Here is a 19,690-nt window from a genome sequence, read left to right on the forward strand (position 1 = left end):
AAGCAATCTCACTAGGATAAAGACCTCCTCCATTCCTGCCATTATTGAAAGAGATTGTGATACCTCACATCTCAAAATAGGGTTACTTAATGTTAGATCCCTCACGTCAAAGGCAGTTATAGTCAATGAACTAATCACTGATCATAATCTTGATGTGATTGCCTGACTGAAACATGGCTTAAGCCTGATGAATTTACTGTGTTAAATGAGACCTCACCTCCTGGTTACACAGTGACCATATCCCCCGTGCATCCCGCAAAGGCGAGGTGTTGCTAACATTTACGATAGCAAATTCAATTTACAAAAAAAAAAAGACGTTTTCGTCTTTTGAGCTTCTAGTCATGAAATCTATGCAGCCTACTCAATCACTTTTTATAGCTACTGTTTATAGGCCTCCTGGCCATATACAGCGTTCCTCTCTGAGTTCCCTGATTCCTATCAGACCTTGTAGTCATAGCAGATCATATTTTAATTTTTGGTGATTTTAATATTCATATGGAGAAGTCACAGACCCACTCCAAAAGTCTTTCGGAGCCATCATCGACTCAGTGGGTTTTGTCCAACATGTCTCTGGACCTACTCACTGCCACAGTCATACTCTGGACCTAGTTTTGTCCCATGAATAAATGTTGTAGATCTTAATGTTTTTCCTCATAATCCTGGACTGTCGGACCACCATTTTATTACGTTTGCAATCGCAACAAATAATCTGCTCAGACCCCAACACAAGGAGCTCAAAAGTCGTGCTATAAATTCTCAGACAACACAAAAATTCCTTGACGCCCTTCCAGACTCCTTCTGCCTACCCAAGGACGTCAGAGGACAAAAAATCAGTAACCACCTAACTGAGGAACTCAATTTAACCTTGCGCAATACCCTAGATGCAGTTGCACCCCTAAAACGACAAACATTTGTCATAAGAACTAGCTCCCTGGTATACAGAAAATACCCGAGCTTTGAAGCAAGCTTCCAGAAAATTGGAACGGAAATGGCGCCACACCAAACTGGAAGTCTTCCGACTAGCTTGGAAAGACAGTACCGTGCAGTACCGAAGAGCCCTCACTGCTGCTCGATCATCTACTTTTCCAACTTAATTAGAGGAAATAAGAAACAATCCAAAATTTCTTTTGATACTGTTGCAAAGCTAACTAAAAAGCAGCATTCCCAAGAGAGGATGGTTCACTTCAGCAGTAATATATTCATGAACTTCTTTGAGGAAAAGATCATGATCATTAGAAAGCAAATTACGGACTCCTCTTTAAATCTGCATATTCCTCCAGGGCTTAGCTGTCCTGGATCTGCACAGCTCTGCCAGGCCTGGATCGGAGAGGACACTTAAGTGTTTTAGTACTATATCTCTTGACACAATGATGAAAAATAAACATGGCCTCTTAACCTTCAAGCTGCATACTGGATCCTATTCCTACTAAACTACTGAAAGAGCTACTTCCTGTGCTTGGCCCTCCTATGTTGAACATAATAAACGGCTCTCTATCCACCGGATGTGTACCAAACTCACTAAAAGTGGCAGTAATAAAGCCTCTCTGAAAAAGCCAAACCTTGACCCGGAAAATATAAAAAACTATCGCCTATATCGAATCTTCCTTTCCTCTCAAAAATTTTAGAAAAAGCTGTTGCGCAGCAACTCACTGCCTTCCTGAAGACAAACAATGTATACGAAATGCTTCAGTCTGGTTTTAGACCCCATCATAGCACCTGAGACTGCACTTGTGAAGGTGGTAAATGACCTTTTAATGGCGTCAGACCGAGGCTCTGCATCTGTCCTCGTGCTACTAGACCTTAGTGCTGCCTTGACACATCGATCACCACATTCTTTTGAGAGACTGGAAACCCAAATTGGTCTACACGGACAAGTTCTGGCCTGGTTTAGATCTTACCTGTCGGAAAGATATCAGTTTGTCTCTGTGAATGGTTTGTTCTCTGACAAATCAACTGTACATTTCGGTGTTCCACAAGGTTCCGTTTTAGGACCACTATTGTTTTCACTATATTTTTACCTCTTGGGGATGTTATTCGAAAACATAATGTTAACTTTCACTGCTATGCGATGACACACAGCTGTACATTTCAATGAAACATGGTGAAGCCCAAAATTGCCCTCGCTAGAAGCCTGTGTTTCAGACATAAGGAAGTGGATGGCTGCAAACTTTCTACTTTTAAACTCGGACAAAACAGAGATGCTTGTTCTAGGTCCCAAGAAACAAAGAATCTTCTGTTAAATCTGACAATTAATCTTGATGGTTGTAAAGTCGTCTCAAATAAAACTGTGAAGGACCTCGGCGTTACTCTTGACCCTGATCTCTCTTTTGACGAACATATCAAGACTGTTTCAAGGACAGCTTTTTTCCATCTACGTAACATTGCAAAAATCTGAAATTTTCTGTCCAAAAATGATGCAGAAAAATTTATCCATGCATTTGTTACTTCTAGGTTAGACTACTGCAATGCTCTACTTTCCGCTACCCGGATAAAGCACTAAATAAACTTCAGTTAGTGCTAAATACGGCTGCTAGAATCCTGACTAGAACCAAGAAATTTGATCATATTACTCCAGTGCTAGCTTCCCTACACTGGCTTCCTGTTAAGGCAAGGCTGATTTCAAGGTTTTACTGTTAACCTATAAAGCGTTACATGGGCTTGCTCCTACCTATCTTTCGAGTGTGGTCCTGCCGTACATACCTACACGTACGCTACGGTCACAAGACGCAGGCCTCTAATTGTCCTCAACTAAGCATCCTAGAATTCTAAGCAAACAGCGGGAGGCAGGGCTTTCTCCTATAGATCTCCATTTTTATGGAACGGTCTGCCTACCCATGTGAGAGGACGCAGACTCGGTCTCAACCTTTAAGTCTTTACTGAAGACTTATCTCTTCAGTAGGTCATATGATTGAGTGTAGTCTGGCCCAGGAGTGTGAAGGTGAACGGAAAGGCTCTGGAGCAACGAACCGCCCTTGCTGTCTCTGCCTGGCCGGTTCCCCTCTCTCCACTGGATTCTCTGCTCTAACCCTGTTACAGGGCTGAGTCACTGGCTTCTGTGCTCTTTATGCGCGTCCTGGGAGAGGTCTCACGTTGAGTGATGCTTGAGTTCACGTTGACTGATCGTGTCTGGGTGGCGCCCCTTGGTTTGGTGGTGAGGATCTTTGTGGGCTATACTCGGCCTTGTCTCAGGATTGTAAGTTGGTGGTTGAAGATATCCCTCTATGGTGTGGGGCTGTGCTTTGCAAGTGGGTGGGGTTATATCTTCCTGTTTGGCCCTGTTCCGGGGGTTTCTTCTGATGGGGCCACAGTGTCTCCTGACCCTCCTGTCTCAGCCTCCAGTATTTATGCTGCAGTAGTTTATGTGTCGGGGGGGCTAGGGTCAGTTGGTTATACCTGGAGTACTTCTCCTATCTTATCAGTGTCCTGTGTGAATTTAAGTATGCTCTCTCTAATTCTCTCGTTCTCTCTTTCTTTCTCTCTCTCGGAGAACCTGAGCCCTAGGACCATACGTCACGGCAAACCGGGCATGATGACTCCTTGCTGTCCCCAGTCCGCCTGGCCTTGCTGCTATTCCAGTTTCAGCTGTTCTGCCTGCGGTTATGGAACCCCTACCTGTCCCAGACCTGCTGTTTCAACTCTTAATGATCGGCTATGAAAAGCCAACTGATATTTATTCCTGATTATTATTTGACCATGCTTGTCATTTATGAACATTTTGAAAATCTTGGCTCTCTCTAATTCTCTCCTTCTCTCTTTCTTTCTCTCTCTCGGAGGACCTGAGCCTGGACCATACGTCAGGACTACCGGGCATGATGACTCCTTGCTGTCCCCAGTCCACCTGGCCTTGCTGCATTTCCAGTTTCAACTGTTCTGCCTGCGGTTATGGAACCGCCACCTGTCCCAGACCTGCTATTTTCAACTCTTAATGATCGTCTATGAAAAGCCAACTGAAAATTATTCATGATTATTATTTGACCATGCTTGTCACTTATGAACATTTTGAACATCTTGCATAGTTCTGTTATAATCTCCACCCGGCACAGCCAGAAGAGGACTGGCCACCCCTCATAGCCTGGTTCCTCTCTAGGTTTCTTCCTAGGTTTTGGCCTTTCTAGGGAGTTTTTCCTAGCCACCGTGCTTCTACACCTGCATTGCTTGCTGTTTGGGGTTTTAGGCTGGGTTTCTGTACAGCACTTCGAGATATTAGCTGATGTACGAAGGGCTATATAAAATAAACTTGATTTGATTTGATTTGATGAGACAGGAAGTTAAAGCTTGGTCGCAAATGAGTCTTCCAAATGGACAATGACCCCAAGCATACTTTCAAAGTTGTGGCAAAATGGCTTAAGGACAACAAAGTCAAGGTATTGGAGTGGCCATCACAAAGCCCTGACCTAAATCCTATAGAAAATTTGTGGGCAGAACTGAAAAAGCGTTGTGCAAGCAAGGAGGCCTACAAACCTGACTCAGTTACACCAGCTCTGTCAGAAAGAATGGGCCAAAATTCACACAACTTATTGTGGAAACATGTGGAAGGCTGCCTAAAATGTTTGACCCAAGTTAAATAATATAAAGGCAATGCTACCAAATACTAATTGAGTGTATGTAAACTTCTGACCCACTGGGAATGTGATGAAAGAAATAAAAGCTGAAATAAATAATTCTCTCTACTATTATTCTGACATTTCATGTTCTTAAAATAAAGTTGTGATCCTAACTGACCTAAGACAGGGAATTGTTACTGGGATTAAATGTCAGGAATTGTAAAAAACTGAGTTAAAATATATTTGGCTAAGGTGTATGTAGACTTCAACTGTATACACACACACAACACACACACACACAACACACACACACACACACACACACACACACACACACACACACACACACACACACACACACACACACACACACACACACACACACACACACACACACACACCACACACACACACACACACAACACACACACACACCACACACACAACACAATCACACACACACACACACTGTCGTAGCTGAATCAGAATTAGTTAGGTAACATAGATAAATAAGATGTTTTATTTACTTTCATAATATGCAGAATATCAGAAAGGGAGAAGGGCTCCACTATCTCTGTGCGCTAGTCACTCCCTTCTTTTCCCATTGGGGGGAGGAGTATGGTAGTGTCTGGAACCATTATACCACCCCTCTGATGTTGAAACTTATCTTTCATAGTATATGACCTAGAGGCTCACTCCCCTTAGTGAGCTTCTCCAGGGTGGGGAGAAGAGGGGGTGTATTTGAGATGGGAGTATTGAGGTATTGAGGTCTGGGCTTTGACTAGGCCATTCCAAGACATTTAAATGTTTCCCCTAAAACCACTCCAGTGTTGCTTTAGCAGTATGCTTAGGGTCATTGTCCTGCTGGAAGCTGAACCTCCGTCCCAGTCTCAAATCTCTGGAAGACTGAAACAGGTTTCCCTCAAGAATTTCCATGTATTTAGTGCCATCCACCATTCCTTCAATTCTGACCAGTTTCCCAGTCTCTGCCAATGAAAAACATCCCCACAGCATGATGCTGCCACCACCATGCTTTACTGTGGGGATGGTATTCTCGGGTGATGAGAGGTGCTGGGTTTGTGCCAGACATAGCATTTTCCTTAATGGACAAAAAGCTTAATTTTAGTCTCATCTGACCAGAGTACCTTCTCTCATATGTTTGGGGAGTCTCCCACATGCCTTTTGGCGAACACAAAACGTGTTTGCTTATTTTTTTCTTTAAGCAATGGCTCCTTTTCTGGCCAGTCTTCCGTAAAGCCCAGCTCTGTGGAGTGTACGGCTTAAAGTTGTCCTATGGACTGATACTCCAATCTCCGCTGTGGAGCTTTGCAGCTCCTTCAGGGTTATCTTTGGTCTCTTTGCTGCCTCTCTGATTAATTCCCTCATTGCCTGGTCCGTGAGTATTGGTGGGCGGCCCTCCTCTTGGCAGGTTTGTTCTGGTGCCATATTCTTTCCAGATTTTAATAATGGATTTAATGGTGCTCCGTGGGATGTTGAAAGTTTCGGATATTTTTGTATAACCCAACCCTGATCTGTACTTCTCCACAACTTTGTCCCTGACCTGTTTGGAGAGCTCCTTGGTCTTCATGGTGCCGCTTGCTTGGTGATGCCCCTTGCTTAGTGGTGTTGCAGACTCTGGGCCTTTCAGAACAGGTGTATATATACTGAGATCATGGAACAGATCATGTGACACTTAGATTGCACACACGTGGACTGTATTTATGTGACTTCTGAAGGTAATTGGTTGCACCAAATGTTATTTATGGACTTCATAGCAATGGGGGTGGATATAAACTCAGCAAAAAAAGAAACGTACCTTTTTCAGGACCCTGTCTTTCAAAGATAATTCGTAAAAATCCAAATAACTTTACAGATCTTCATTGTAAAGGGTTTAAACACTGTTTCCCATGCTTGCTCAATGAACCATGAACAATTAATGAACATGCACCTGTGGAACGGTCATTAAGACACTCAACAGCTTACAGACGGCAGGCAATTAAGGTCACATTTATGAAAACTTAAGACACTAAAGAGGCCTTTCTACTGACTCTGTAAAACACCAAAAGAAAAATGCCCAGGGTCCCTGCTCATCTGTGTGAACGTGCCTTAGGCATGCTGCAAGGAGGCATGAGGACCGCAGATGTGGCCAGGGCAATACATTGCAATGTTCGTACTGTGAGACGTCTAAGACAGCGCTACAGGGAGACAGGACGGACAGCTGATCATTCTCGCAGTGGCAGACCACGTGTAACAACACCTGCACAGGATCGGTACATCCGGACATCACACCCGCGGGACAGGTACAGGATGGCAACAACAACTGCCCGAGTTACACAAGGAATGCCCAATCCCTCCATCATTGTTCAGACTGTCCGCAATAGGCTGAGAGAAGCTGGACTGAGGGCTTGTAGGCCTGTTGTAAGGCAGGTCCTCACCAGACATCACCGGCAACAACGTCGCCTATGGGCACAAACCCACCGTTGCTGGACCAGACAGGACTGGCAAAAAGTGCTCTTCACTGCAGTTTTGTCTCACCGGGGGTGATGGTCGGATTCGCGTTTATCGTCGAAGGAATGAGCGTTACACCGAGGCCTGTACTCTGGAGCGGGATCGATTTGGAGGTGGAGGGTCCGTCATGGTCTGGGGCGGTGTGTCACAGCATCATCGGACTGAGCTTGTTGTCATTGCAGGCAATCTCAACGCTGTGCGTTACAGGGAAGACAGCCTCCTCCCTCATGTGGTACCCTTCCTCCAGGCTCATCCTAACATGACCCTCCAGCATGACAATGCCACCAGCCATACTGCTCGTTCTGTGCGTGATTTCCTGCAAGACAGGAATGTCAGTGTTCTGCCATAGCCAGCGAAAAGCCCAGATCTCAAACCCATTGAGACCTGTTAGATCGGAGGGTGAGGGCTAGGGCCATTCCCCCCAGAAATGTCCGGTAACTTGCAGGTGCCTTGGTGGAAGAGTGGGGTAACATCTCACAGCAAGAACTGGCAAATCTGGTGCAGTCCATGAGGAGGAGATGCACTGCAGTAGTTAATGCAGCTGATGGCCACACCAGATACTGACTGTTACTTTAGATTTTGACCCCCCCTTTGCTCAGCGACACATTATTCAATTTCTGTTAGTCACATGTCTGTGGGACTTGTTCAGTTTTTGTCTCAGTTGTTGAATCTTGTTATGTTCATACAAATATTTACACGTTAACTTTGCTGAAAATTAAACGCAGTTGACAGTGAGAGGACGTTTCTTTTTTTGCTGAGTTTATATGCACTTTTCCTATTGTTTAAAAAAAATCTTTAAACAAGTTATTTTTTAAATTTCACTTCACCAATTTGGACTATTTTGTGTATGTCCATTACATGAAATCCAAATCCAAATCTATTTCAACTACAGGTTGTAATGCAACAAAATAGGAAAAACACCAAGGAGGATGAATACTTTTGCAAGGCACTGTATGTTGTGTTGCAATAATGTTATATGATGTACTGTCTTATCTTGTTTTATGTGTGATGTAAGTGCCTTAATGAGTTTGGACCCCCAGGAACAGTACCTGCTGCCTTGGAAGCAGCAAATGGGGATCCCTAATAAATCAAAATTCAAATTGATAAAGTTGGTGTGAAGATGGGGAGAGGTATAAAAATAAAAATATGTTATAAAAATATGTCCTGCGTTTTTGACAGAAATCAACTGTACTAATTGTTCAGGCTCTGGTCTTGTCCCATCTTGATTACTGTCTGGTAATATAGTCAATTGCAGCAAAGAAAGACCTAGCAAAGCTGCAGCTGGCTCAAAAAAAAGCACACCATGCCCTTACCTGCACATACAGAAGCAACATCAACAACTTGCATGCCAGTCTTTCCTGGTTAAGGGCTGATGAGGGATTAACTGCTTCTCTTCTAGTTTTTATGAGAAATATTACTGTGAGGAAAATTCCAGATTGTTTGCATAATTAAATAACATACAGCTCAGACATCCATATATACCCAACAGGAAATGCCACCAGGGGTCTTTTCACAGTCTCCAAACGAATTCACGGCAACGCACAGTATTATATACAGAGCCATGATCCAATTAATCACGCAAACAGCAATATTCCCTCATTTCTTTTTATAAAACAACATCTCGTGGCACAATAGGGGCTGTGAAATTACACACAAACACTCTAACACACACAATCTACAGTACACACACGTTATTCTTTAGTTGTATTGTTTGTATATCGTTGCATTTTAAATTTGTGTGACTGTTCTAGTCTGACAGTGTTTTGTTACTTGTCGTGTATTATGTTTTTGTGTGGACCCCTTTTGCTTCGGCAAAAGCTAATGGGAATGTGAATAAACAAATAAACTCGGGACAAAAATAAGACGGGACAAAAATTACGGATGTGGTGTTTTGTGCTTGTGCATGTAATTCATTACCTGACCTCCCAAAGTCAAACTAATCCCGCCTGAATAGGGCTATAGTGCCTTCTTCTAGCATTCTAAATCTCAAACATATTCTGCTGAACACTGCATATCCATAGCGCTAAGTGGATGCAGATTACAAGTTAACAGGTTGCAGCGCTAGTTATTACAGACCCTCTAGCTATCATCACAATACTGCTTGTCAGAGAGAAAATTGGCCACACACTCAGGCATAATTGGGTCAAGGGCAATGGTTGTAATCCCATCAATATCACTGAGCACAGACCTGGGGGCTGTTGGGAAACCATGGTTGACTGCTATAATAGCATGGAACTGAGCTAGCTAGCAACGTAGCATTTTTACAGTGCTAGAATATCACACAGCAATGTGTTTATTAGCAATGCGCTAAAATGACGAAGTCTTAGCTTTACTGGTTTGTTGTAACTAACAGGGGAAAGAGATAGTGTTATCAGTCCACTGGTAGAATTATGGTTTGGTAAGAGACTTTGTATTTGTATCTGCTGTATTTGTGTAGCACTATATTGACTGTAAAATTCTCAGAATATGCAGCAGTGGGGAAGAGATCTGACTGTCACGCGCACACACACAAACAAACACACACACCTGGGGGTTGAGGGGAGCAGCTGCCTTTGCATACATACAGTGGTCACACACAGCACTCTCCTGACCCGGGAAAGAGGAGCGTTATATAACAGTCTTCCTCCCGATCTCGCTATCTCTAGTCAAACACACTCAGGCAGAGAGATACAGCAAGAACATCCGTGTACTGTACTGTACCATATTCATTGTCTTGGATGCCAGAGATCTCCTTGAACTGGGTGTGGAAGAGAGAGCGAGAAAGTGAGAGGGGGTAGCTTCTACATTTGAGAAATGACTATGTACTGTAGCAATCTGCTAACAGTCTTGATCTGGGCTAACCACCACAATCTTACTTAGCCCTGTCAGCCCCCCTGTAGATTACTAAGGTCCTCAAACTGCTGTGGCAGCCACTTACAGTACAGTATACCCAAAATACTTTACTTGTATTTTAGCGAGTTCAGTAGTTACCACAACCACAAATTCATAAACCCTGCCTATTTTTACAATTTATCTTCTTAAAATTTTATTTTACCACAGAGAGCATTTGCTTCTATTTGTTCTCCTCCGTTCCTGGCTGGCAAAGTACCAGGATGTTGTCTCTGGTTTTGAATCTGAATGCATCTGAGAAGTTGAATATTTTAAACTTTGATAAACTTGAAATTATAGTTTCTAAACTCGATTCACAGACATTGAATACAATAGCTACCATATTGAAAATAAATATGTAAATATTGAATTTGAATATTCAAGAAATTAAAAAAACTGAATGCAATATTCATTGAAATTAGTTTCAAATCATTAAATACAAGTTCAGTTTATGAATTCAAGGATTTCATTTGTGTATTACAAATAAAAAATATATAAAATAAAAATTATATATATTACAACTTCTAAATTATGGAATTGAAATACAATTTCCGTTGGCACTGAAATCACTCCATACTTTGGGCCATACACTCCACTTAACATTAGTAAGCCACTGGTTCCTAAGCCGTAGTCTTTATAGACTGAATAGGCAAGAGACATTCAGCCTCTTGGAAGGAAATGGAAGTTCAATGAAAAATCTGTTTTTGGCATTAACTGCCAAATCATTTTGGGGATTAAAAAGTGTGTTTTGGTATATTGCGCATCCTGTTCAAGACCCTGGTAAAAGTTAGTGCACTATAAAGGTAATAGGGTTCCATTTTGGATGCAGTCCAGCCCATCAGCTAAGGGCACAGTCATTTGCCAAAAACTGCAGTGTCTGAGGAACAAGAGGTCAGACATAAACAGTGTTCCAACAGCAAGGAGTCTCGCCATTACAGACAGTTTAACAGAGGAGAGGGGAGGAGAAGAGAGGGGAGGGGAGGGGAGGAGATCCCTCATCTCCAAAAGCAGCTTGGTGAACTCGGCCCTGGTGAACTCTGTGTATTTCATGTCACCAGCAGCCTGCAGTAAAACTGCCACCTTTAACACTGACAGGATACGAAGTCACCCGAGTCCCCTCGGGAATCATCGGGAACGAGCGACTCATTTTCTACAGTGCTTATCCAACAGGGCAGAGCTAGATTGTCACCTCAGGAACGACGACAGAGGCTTAACTCCAACAATTGCCTGTATTGTGGTGCTAGAGGGCATTACAAATCCGTCTGTCCAGTAAAAGACCAGACTCATCAGCTAGGTAAGAGTACCATGGCGGGTCATACTGGGAGTTTTCTAACTCACATTACTCATTCTCTCTTCCATGTTATCCTGCTGTGGGGTGACCGGTCTAAATCTCTCCGGGTGCTCATTGACTCTGGAGCTGATGAGAGTTTAATGGACACTACTCTGGTTTCGGAGCTTGGTATCTCCACACAACCCCCCTCCATTCCTATGGCTCCAGAGCACTGGACGGACACACCATAGGCAGGGTCAGTACGGTGCCCATTAACCTGTGTGTGTCGGGAAATCACAGTGAGTCCATACAGCTTCTTCTCATTGAATCTCCCAATGTTCCTGTTGTTTTGGGATTTTCATGGCTCCAGAGACACAACCCCGTTATTGACTGTACCACTGGTTCTATCCTGGGTTGGAGCCCGTTCTGCCACTCACATTGCCTGAAGGCGGCTCAGCCTGTCCTGGGATGTCCTCCTGCGGGCTCTGGTAAAACCTCGGATTTCTCTGTTGTTCCCACGGAATCCCAGGACCTCCTGGAGGTGTTCAGCAAGGCTCGCGCCACCTCCCTCCCTCCGCATCGTCCCTACAATTGCGCTATTAATGTCCTCCCGAGCACAACACTGCCTCGTGGGCGGCTATATTCCCTGTCTGGCCCTGAGACCAAGGCCATGGAGGAGTACATTGAGGACTCTCTGGCTGCTGGGAGCATTCGTCCATCTGCCTCCCCTTCCGGCGCAGGGTTCTTCTTTGTGGAAAAAAAGGACAAAACCCTGCGTCCATGTATCGACTACCGGGGCCTCAATGACATCACAGTGAAGAATCGTTACCCTCTACCAGTCCTTTCGAACGTCTCCAGGGGGCAACCATCTTTTCCAAGTTGGACCTTCGGAATGCCTACCACCTAGTTCGAATACACGAAGGAGACGAGTGGAAGACGGCCTTCAACACAGCTAGTGGACACTATGAGTACCTGGTCATGCCGTTTGGACTCACCAACGCTCCCGCAGTGTTCCAGGCCCTGGTCAACAATGTGCTCAGTGACATGTTGAATAGATTTGTGTTTGTCTACCTCAACGACATCCTCGTTTTCTCCCGTCCTGCTCAAGAACACGTCCTCCATGTCTGACAAGTCCTTCAGCGCCTCCTAGAGAACCAGTTGTTCATGAAAGCTGAGAAGTGTGAATTCCACTGCTCCACTATCTCCTTTCTGGGATATGTCATTGCTGAAGGGAGTGTTCAGATGGATCCTGAAAATGTGAGAGTGGGGAAGGATTGGGGGGGGTAACCGAATGTTTGTCCCTGATTCGGCCCGAGCTTAGGTCCTGGAATGGGCTCATTCCTCCAAGCTCACCTGCCATCCCGGCTCCTGTCGAACCCTGGCCTTCCTCTGACAACGCTTCTGGTGGCCCACTATGGTTTCTGACGTCTCAGCCTTCGTCACCACACGCACGCTGTGTGCTCAGAATAAGACTGCGGCAGGCTCCGGCTGGCCTCCTTCAGCACACTCCCTGTTCCTCATCGCCCCTGGTCCCATATGTCCCTGGATGTTGTCACTGGGCTTCCTCCGTCTGATGGCAACACCACTATCCTGACAGTAGTGGATAGTTTTTCTAAAGTCGCCCATTTCATCTCTCTCCCTAAGTTACCTCAGCCAAGGAGACGGCCCAGCTCATGGTGCAGCACGTCTTCTGAATCCATGGACTCCTTGTTGACATTGTCTCTGATCCCGGTCCTCAATTCTCATCCAGATTCTGGAAGGCGTTCTGCACCCTCATTGGGTCGTTGGCCAGCCTGTCCTCCAGGTTTCATCCCCAGTCCAACGGCCAGGCAGAGCGAGCCAATCAAAACCTGGAGACTGCGCTTAGGTGCCTTGTCTCAACCAACCCCACCACCTGGAGCCGGCAACTTGTGTGGGTGGAGTACGCCCGGAACACTTTTCCCTGCCCGGCCACTGGGCTTTTGCCCTTCGAGTGTTCCATGGGATATCAGCCACCGCTCTTCCCAGAGCAAGAAGAAGAGGTCAACATACCCTCGGTCCAGATGTTCATCCGCCACTGTCGGCGTACCTGGGAGAGAGCTCGGTCTGCTCTTCTCAAGGCCACCTCCAGGTATCGTCGACAAGCGGACTGCCACCGGACTCCGGCTCCCAACTATCATCTCGGGCAGAGGGTATGGCTGTCTACGCGGGACCTGCCTCTCCGGGTGGAGTCCCGTAAACTTTCCCCCCGTTTTATTGGTCCTTTCCCCATCTCTAAAGTCCTTAGTCCCACTGCTGTTGATCTTCTGTTGCCCCATACCCTTCGTATACATCCCAATTTTCATGTGTCCAGGATTAAGCCTTGTCTCACTGTCCTTTGTCTCCTGTTTCCAGGCCCACCCCACCTCCCGTCTCATCGACGGCCATCCGGCGTACACGGTGAGACGCCTCCTGAGGGTTCAACCTCGGGACAGGGGTTTCCAGTACCTGGTTGACTGGGAGAGTTATGGCCTGGAGGAGAGGTGCTGGGTCCCTGCTAAGGACATCCTGGACCTGGCCCTCATCGCCGACTTTCACCGCCGGCACCCTGGTCAACCAGGTATAAAAAATTATAATAATAAAAAAATCACCATGTCATTGGATTTAGGTTAAAAAAATATGAAATGCCCTAACATTGATGACTTTTTGCAAATATAATCAGTTTCCACGTTGTCACAACATCCTCACATTGATTTTTTGAAATGATGTGGAAATAACGTTGATTCAAGCAGTTTTTGCCCAGTGGGTAGTCTGTGTTTTAAGATGCTGTAATAGAGAGATGAGGGGAAAAAGAGGGGGCAGTATGTGTAACAGCTCATGAGAGAGGAGTGAGGGAGAGAGAGGAGAGAAAGCTAGAGATGCAGGCAGAGAGCGAGGGATAGTTGCAGATAGATGCAGTTTTCTCTCATCATTTGCTGCTCCATTTAGCAAGAGCCAAGACAAACCCCAACCACAGCACTGCACTGACTACAGTTGCACTGTTTGCACTTGTTACACACGCATACAGTATGCACGCAGCCCAACAGGGATTCACAACCATGTTCATAACAATTATCAAACAGCACCATTATAACCACTATCCCACAAAAACAGAACACAAAAACAGAACCCAAAAAGTACCCACAAAAATAGTACTTCGGGTCTCAGGAATGTTATTGTGTGATGCTAGCCTAAGCTGGCTATCACTACCTGGATGTAGCTTTTCCCACTACATCCTTGGCTGTGACCCACCTAATGCCTTTCACCACAAATAAACAAACCAATGCTACTGGACACAATCACATCTTCATCTGCCACCAGACATGGAACTACCCTTGACTTAGTGGTGGATCCTGTCCCAGAGTTTGGGAATCACTGGTCTGATCCAAAAGCACTCCAAAACTCAAAGAATTGAGCAGAAACAGGATGGGTGGTAACTACCTGGTATCAAAAGCTGCAAAGTTTGGCTTGTTGTAATTAATCCTAAAGCAACAACATTTAATTATAACATTATTATTGCATAATTATCATACCATCGTGTGCTTTCTAAGTAAATGCCAGGTAAATAGCGGCCTGTAAAATAAAGAGGTACCTAAGATCAAGTTGAACCAAAGATCAAGTGCCAACAGATATCACTAATCAGCTCTCACTCATCCCAAAAAGGATCTCTACAACTAATCTCATTGCTTCTAGCAGCAGGAAGAAAGAACTCTGTTTGGGACAGGAAGTGAAGAGTAGTATGATACACACACACACACACACACACACACACACACAATATCACACACACAGACACAAAATGCACCCCCTCTCACATAAAAGCGCATACATGAACACACATGCATGCACGCGCACACACACACCTACCTCGATGAGGAAGTCCCCGGTCCTAAGCCCCGCCTGCCAGGCCACTCCTCCCTCGTCCACCGACTCCAGGTATTGGAGAGCTGGGAAGGCAGGGGTGGGAGTAAACTCCTCGATGGGCGTGTCCGCTATGGGAGAGAAAGCGAGAGAGAGAAGGTAAGTGGGTCACCTTATCCTGGACACCACTCCCCTCCTCAACCCTGAGCCTATGGAGATCTAGCCCCATTCCAGATCTGTGCACACACACACAGCTTTATTTGCATGACATTTTTAGGATGGATGGGGAGAAAAAAATGGGGTTTAGCATTGGCTTTGTGGTCGGCAGACAAACAAACAAACAAACAAACAAACATCTGAGTGTTCACCAGAGACAAGCAGAGAGAATCCATTCATCACCAATAAACCCACAAAGGTCATTGCCAATTCAATAAGGTGGAAGGCTGAAGACACTGTGCTGTCATCAACACAGCCAGATTAGATTACTGCTGTCCTAATGTCTATGCATGGCAGTGTGTGTGTGTCTAGACACAAGGTTTGCCCTGGTGGTAGGGGCAGTAAGATCTCTTTCTCCCATCTCCTATAATCCTGTCTATTTTCTCTCCCTATCTCCTTATCATCACCCTTTCCCTCTGTCACCCTCTCTCTCTTTCCCCTCTCGCATCTCTTCTCCAATCCTCTCTTCCACCTTCCACTGGCCAGTGATATTCACACGATGTCCTCGTGGCAGCCAGAAACCAATGGTGACAAGTGACATTTCTGATAAATCACCCTCTTACTGTACGAGAGATGCGAGGCACTGTGTGTGTGTGCGTGGGAGCGTGTAAGCGCAAGCATTCATTTGTGATTTGATGTGAGAGTGGGTGCATTGTGTGTCTGTTTCTGTGTGATTTTGTGTGTTTCCGTTGTGTGTGTGTGTGTGTGTTTGAGCATCAGAGTGTGTGTGTGTGAAGTGCACAGTGCCAGAGGATAAAGAGGGCTGGCTCAGTTCCCTTGGGTGATGGCAGTGTCAGAACAACTCTAGTACATTCGGCTTGTTGTTTTTTTATGCTAAATTACTCTCCTCTCTCTCTCTTCCTCCCTCTGTCACTTTCTTCCTCTATCCATGTCTCTAAAAAAGAAAGTGCACCTCTCGACAGTGCAGACCAATGAGAATATGCCACCTCGCAGCATTTGACAGTGTGGATTATGACATGGCTGTAATCGTCATAGAAGCCAAAACAGCCGCTCGGCGGGCTATTTTTAGACAGCATCACATGAGGGGTGGAACATCAAATGATGTGTGGACAATCGCACTAATGTCCTGACAACATGTCCTAAACGCAGGCTGATATTGATGTGTGTGTGTGTGTATGTGCATTTGCAAGTATGTGCTCTAGATTAGAGGTCTTCACAGATCCACCTGTAGCCGAACACCCGAGATCCAGAATTCAAAATAATGTCAAGGGTCTGGTAGGATCTGATATGATTGTCACGGGTCTCAGGGTTTGTGTAATTTTGACAGACTTGTCAGGAAGGACCCATATAGATCTGAAAGTGACTGCTGCAGTAGAGAGAGGAATTTTGTATAATTCTTCCTTCTGCTCTTTGATTTTCCACCAGAGTGGCGCATGTGGCAATTGTCGGCCAATCATAAGTCATCAACGCGGCAATAGGCTACAGTCATAGAGCCTCCATGTGGGCCATAAGTTATGAGATATGAATCAATGGAAGATGCAATTAAAGTGATGGAATTAAAAGTTAGGCTACTACTTTATATTCTGAATGGAGTTGTTGTTGTTGTTGTTTGTAACTGTGTAAAATGAGAAAGTGCTCGCAGCCTCAATTAGCCTAGCTAGCTGGCAAGCTTAACTAGATTCACCCGGTTTAATGCAGTCAAGACAGCTACTCAGAATCATATTGGATGATAAATAACTTAGCTATGGCAGCTATTAGTTTACTACAGTCGGCTTAGTTGGTTGCTGTCTCTCTCTCCCTCCCTCCTCCCTGTTCCCGTGTCACTCACTCACACTCAAAGTAGCCTACACACACAGAACGACACCTGCTAGAGCGTCACCTCTCTCTACCCCCTCTTCCTTGCGCTTTAAATCAAATCACATTGTATTGGTCACATACACTTTTAGCAGATTGCGGGTGTAGCGAAAATGCTTGTTTAAAAAAAGCTCTGGTTAAAAAAGGAGTTTAAAATGGACTTTTCTGCTGCTTCTCTCCCTCGGATCCGTCCGGGTCTGGATCCGACCAGATCTATAAGGAACGGGTCTAGTTGTTCGGGAACAGGTCTCTATATTTAAAACATGTATTTATGAAGATGGGAAAGCCCCAGGTCCATTTCGGAACATGAAGGGCTCTGTTCTAGAGAGGTGGACAGAAGTGCTGTTAGTCTTTGTGTGTGTGTGTGTGGTGCCTGGCTGGCTAGACATTGATGTTGATGCTCAGACAGACAGACAGACAGACAGACAGACAGACAGACAGACAGACAGACAGACAGACAGACAGACAGACAGACAGACAGACAGACAGACAGACAGACAGACAGACAGACAGACAGACAGCTGTTTACATTATACAGTAGGCTATAGGTGACCGCCATACAGAGTGGAGGGGTTCCTGCGGTTACATCAGGTGGGCAAAACCATTTTAATCTCATTAACGTTTTATCATATAGAGACATAGATCAAATACATAGGCTGTTATTATCTTGTTTAATGTGCAGTGCCTACATATACAGTGACCATGAGAAAAGGAGAAGGAGAAGGTGGGAGACACCAGGGTAGCCTCTTACCTTTGGCCCCTCGCAGGACGAAGCCGAAGCCTTCATTCTCCTTCTTGGTCAAGACCACCGTCTTCTCGTCGACCACGCAGTCGCTGTGGAGAAAATGCCGCGCAAAGCGCCCGTTATTACAGCCCATCATCCGCATCATGGCCACAGCCGCCCGCACCGAGTGCAGGTTCATCGCGGTAAGCTACTCTGGGCAGCCCCCGACGGAGGGGCTCCTTGCCTCGGCCCCTTTTAGCTCAAATGAAGTGCGCGACAACGCTGGCAGTGGCAGTCCGGCGCCCGCATCTCCAGAAAAGCCGCCGCCGCTCCTCTCCTATCCTCTGCCGCCGAAAACCACTCGGGAGAGCGACACGCGGAGGCCAGAGCTGGCGACTAAGTCGAAGCGTGACGTCGGATAGAAGCAGCATTACCGACTAAATAAATGATGATGAAAGCGTGGCTTGGCGCGGAGGAGGGGGAGAGAAACGGAACGGAGGGTGGCAGGGAGTTAAAATAGTCCTAGGCGAGGAGTGCGCGTAACGGATGAGAGAAAAGAGAGAGAGTGACCAGCATGGCAGTGCGCGGGCACGACGACAGGAGGCCATGCGTGAGTGTTGACCCTTTCACTGGAGTCGAGAGGTGGGTGTCCTCACACTCAGTGGCGTGGGGTGGCGGTGGATGACACAGAGAGGGACGCAGCCCGCATGCGCTTGCATGACATTTTTCATTATGTAATCCAAGGCGACAGATGCGCCCAAGCATCGTGATGAGCGAAACAGACAGGGAGAGAAAGCTTTTCAGGTAATTATGTTTATTTCGTTTTGATTGCTGTGGTTTAAAATAACGGATGGGGCGTTGACATAGTTTTTATAAAATAGATTTTTGTTGGATCCTCTTTCCTCAGCCTGACTCCAAATGAGATTGGGAACAAAGGTGATAACTCCAACCTGTGCACTCATACTCCAAAAACAGAATGCCACCACGTCAGTCACAGCCACATTCAATCAGGCTATTCAATTCTCAGACTCTATAACTTCCAGAAAAAAAACAAAATCTACCAGCAGCAATGACGTGGTCCAAGCAATACAGCCCCATCAACACCACAGTAGGGCTACCAGGCTACCAGCAGTACTGCTATATACCCTTTACCTGCCACATCTGCTGCTGGAACCGTTCAGTCTATCTAAATACTATATATAAGGAGAAAATGAGGGAGATTGTGAGATAAGTGTCTAGTGCCAAATGAAAATTCAATATGTGCCTTTCATTCCCCCCTAATCCCAGCTCTTATGGCAGATGTATTATTATTTTTTTATTTTTTATTTCACCTTTATTTAACCAGGTAGGCCAGTTGAGAACAAGTTCTCATTTACAACTGCGACCTGGCCAAGATAAAACAAAGCAGTGCGACAAAATCAACAACACAGAGTTACACATGGGATAAACAAACGTTCATTCAATAACACAATAGAAAAATCTATATAAGGTGGGTGCAAATGTAGTAACATTAGGGAGGTAAGGCAATAAATAGGCCATAGTGGCGAAATAATTACAATTTAGCATTAACACTGGAGTGATAGATGTGCAGATGATGATGTGCAAGTAGAGATAGTGGGGTGCAAAGAGCAAAATAAATAACAATATGCGGATGAGGTAGTTGGGTGGGCTATTTACAGATTGGCTGTGTAAAGGTACAGTGATCGGTAAGCTGCTCTGACAGCTGATGCTTAAAGTTAGTGAGGGAGATATAAGTCTCCAGCTTCAGTGTTTTTTGCAATTCGTTCCAGTCATTGGCAGCAGAGAACTGAAAGGAAAGGAGGCCAAAGGAGGAATTGGCTTTGGGGATGACCAGTAAAATATACCTGCTGTAGCACATGCTACGGG

General features: G+C 45.3%; 1 protein-coding gene across 1 annotated transcript in view; it reads right to left on the reverse strand.

The window, feature by feature from the left end:
- The window catches only part of LOC111974395 (SH3 and multiple ankyrin repeat domains protein 2-like), a 176,940-nt gene that overhangs the window by 64,131 nt on the left and 93,119 nt on the right, over nt 1–19,690 (reverse strand). The window contains exons 14-15 of the mRNA XM_070447184.1: nt 17,831–17,913; nt 15,055–15,179 (exon numbers count right to left, since the gene is read on the reverse strand). Coding sequence (XP_070303285.1) covers nt 15,055–15,179; nt 17,831–17,913 — 208 coding nt within the window. The remainder of the gene's footprint in view (nt 1–15,054; nt 15,180–17,830; nt 17,914–19,690) is intronic.

The sequence above is a fragment of the Salvelinus sp. IW2-2015 genome, linkage group LG15 (genome assembly GCF_002910315.2).
Source record: "Salvelinus sp. IW2-2015 linkage group LG15, ASM291031v2, whole genome shotgun sequence".
NCBI classification, from domain to species: domain Eukaryota; kingdom Metazoa; phylum Chordata; class Actinopteri; order Salmoniformes; family Salmonidae; genus Salvelinus; species Salvelinus sp. IW2-2015.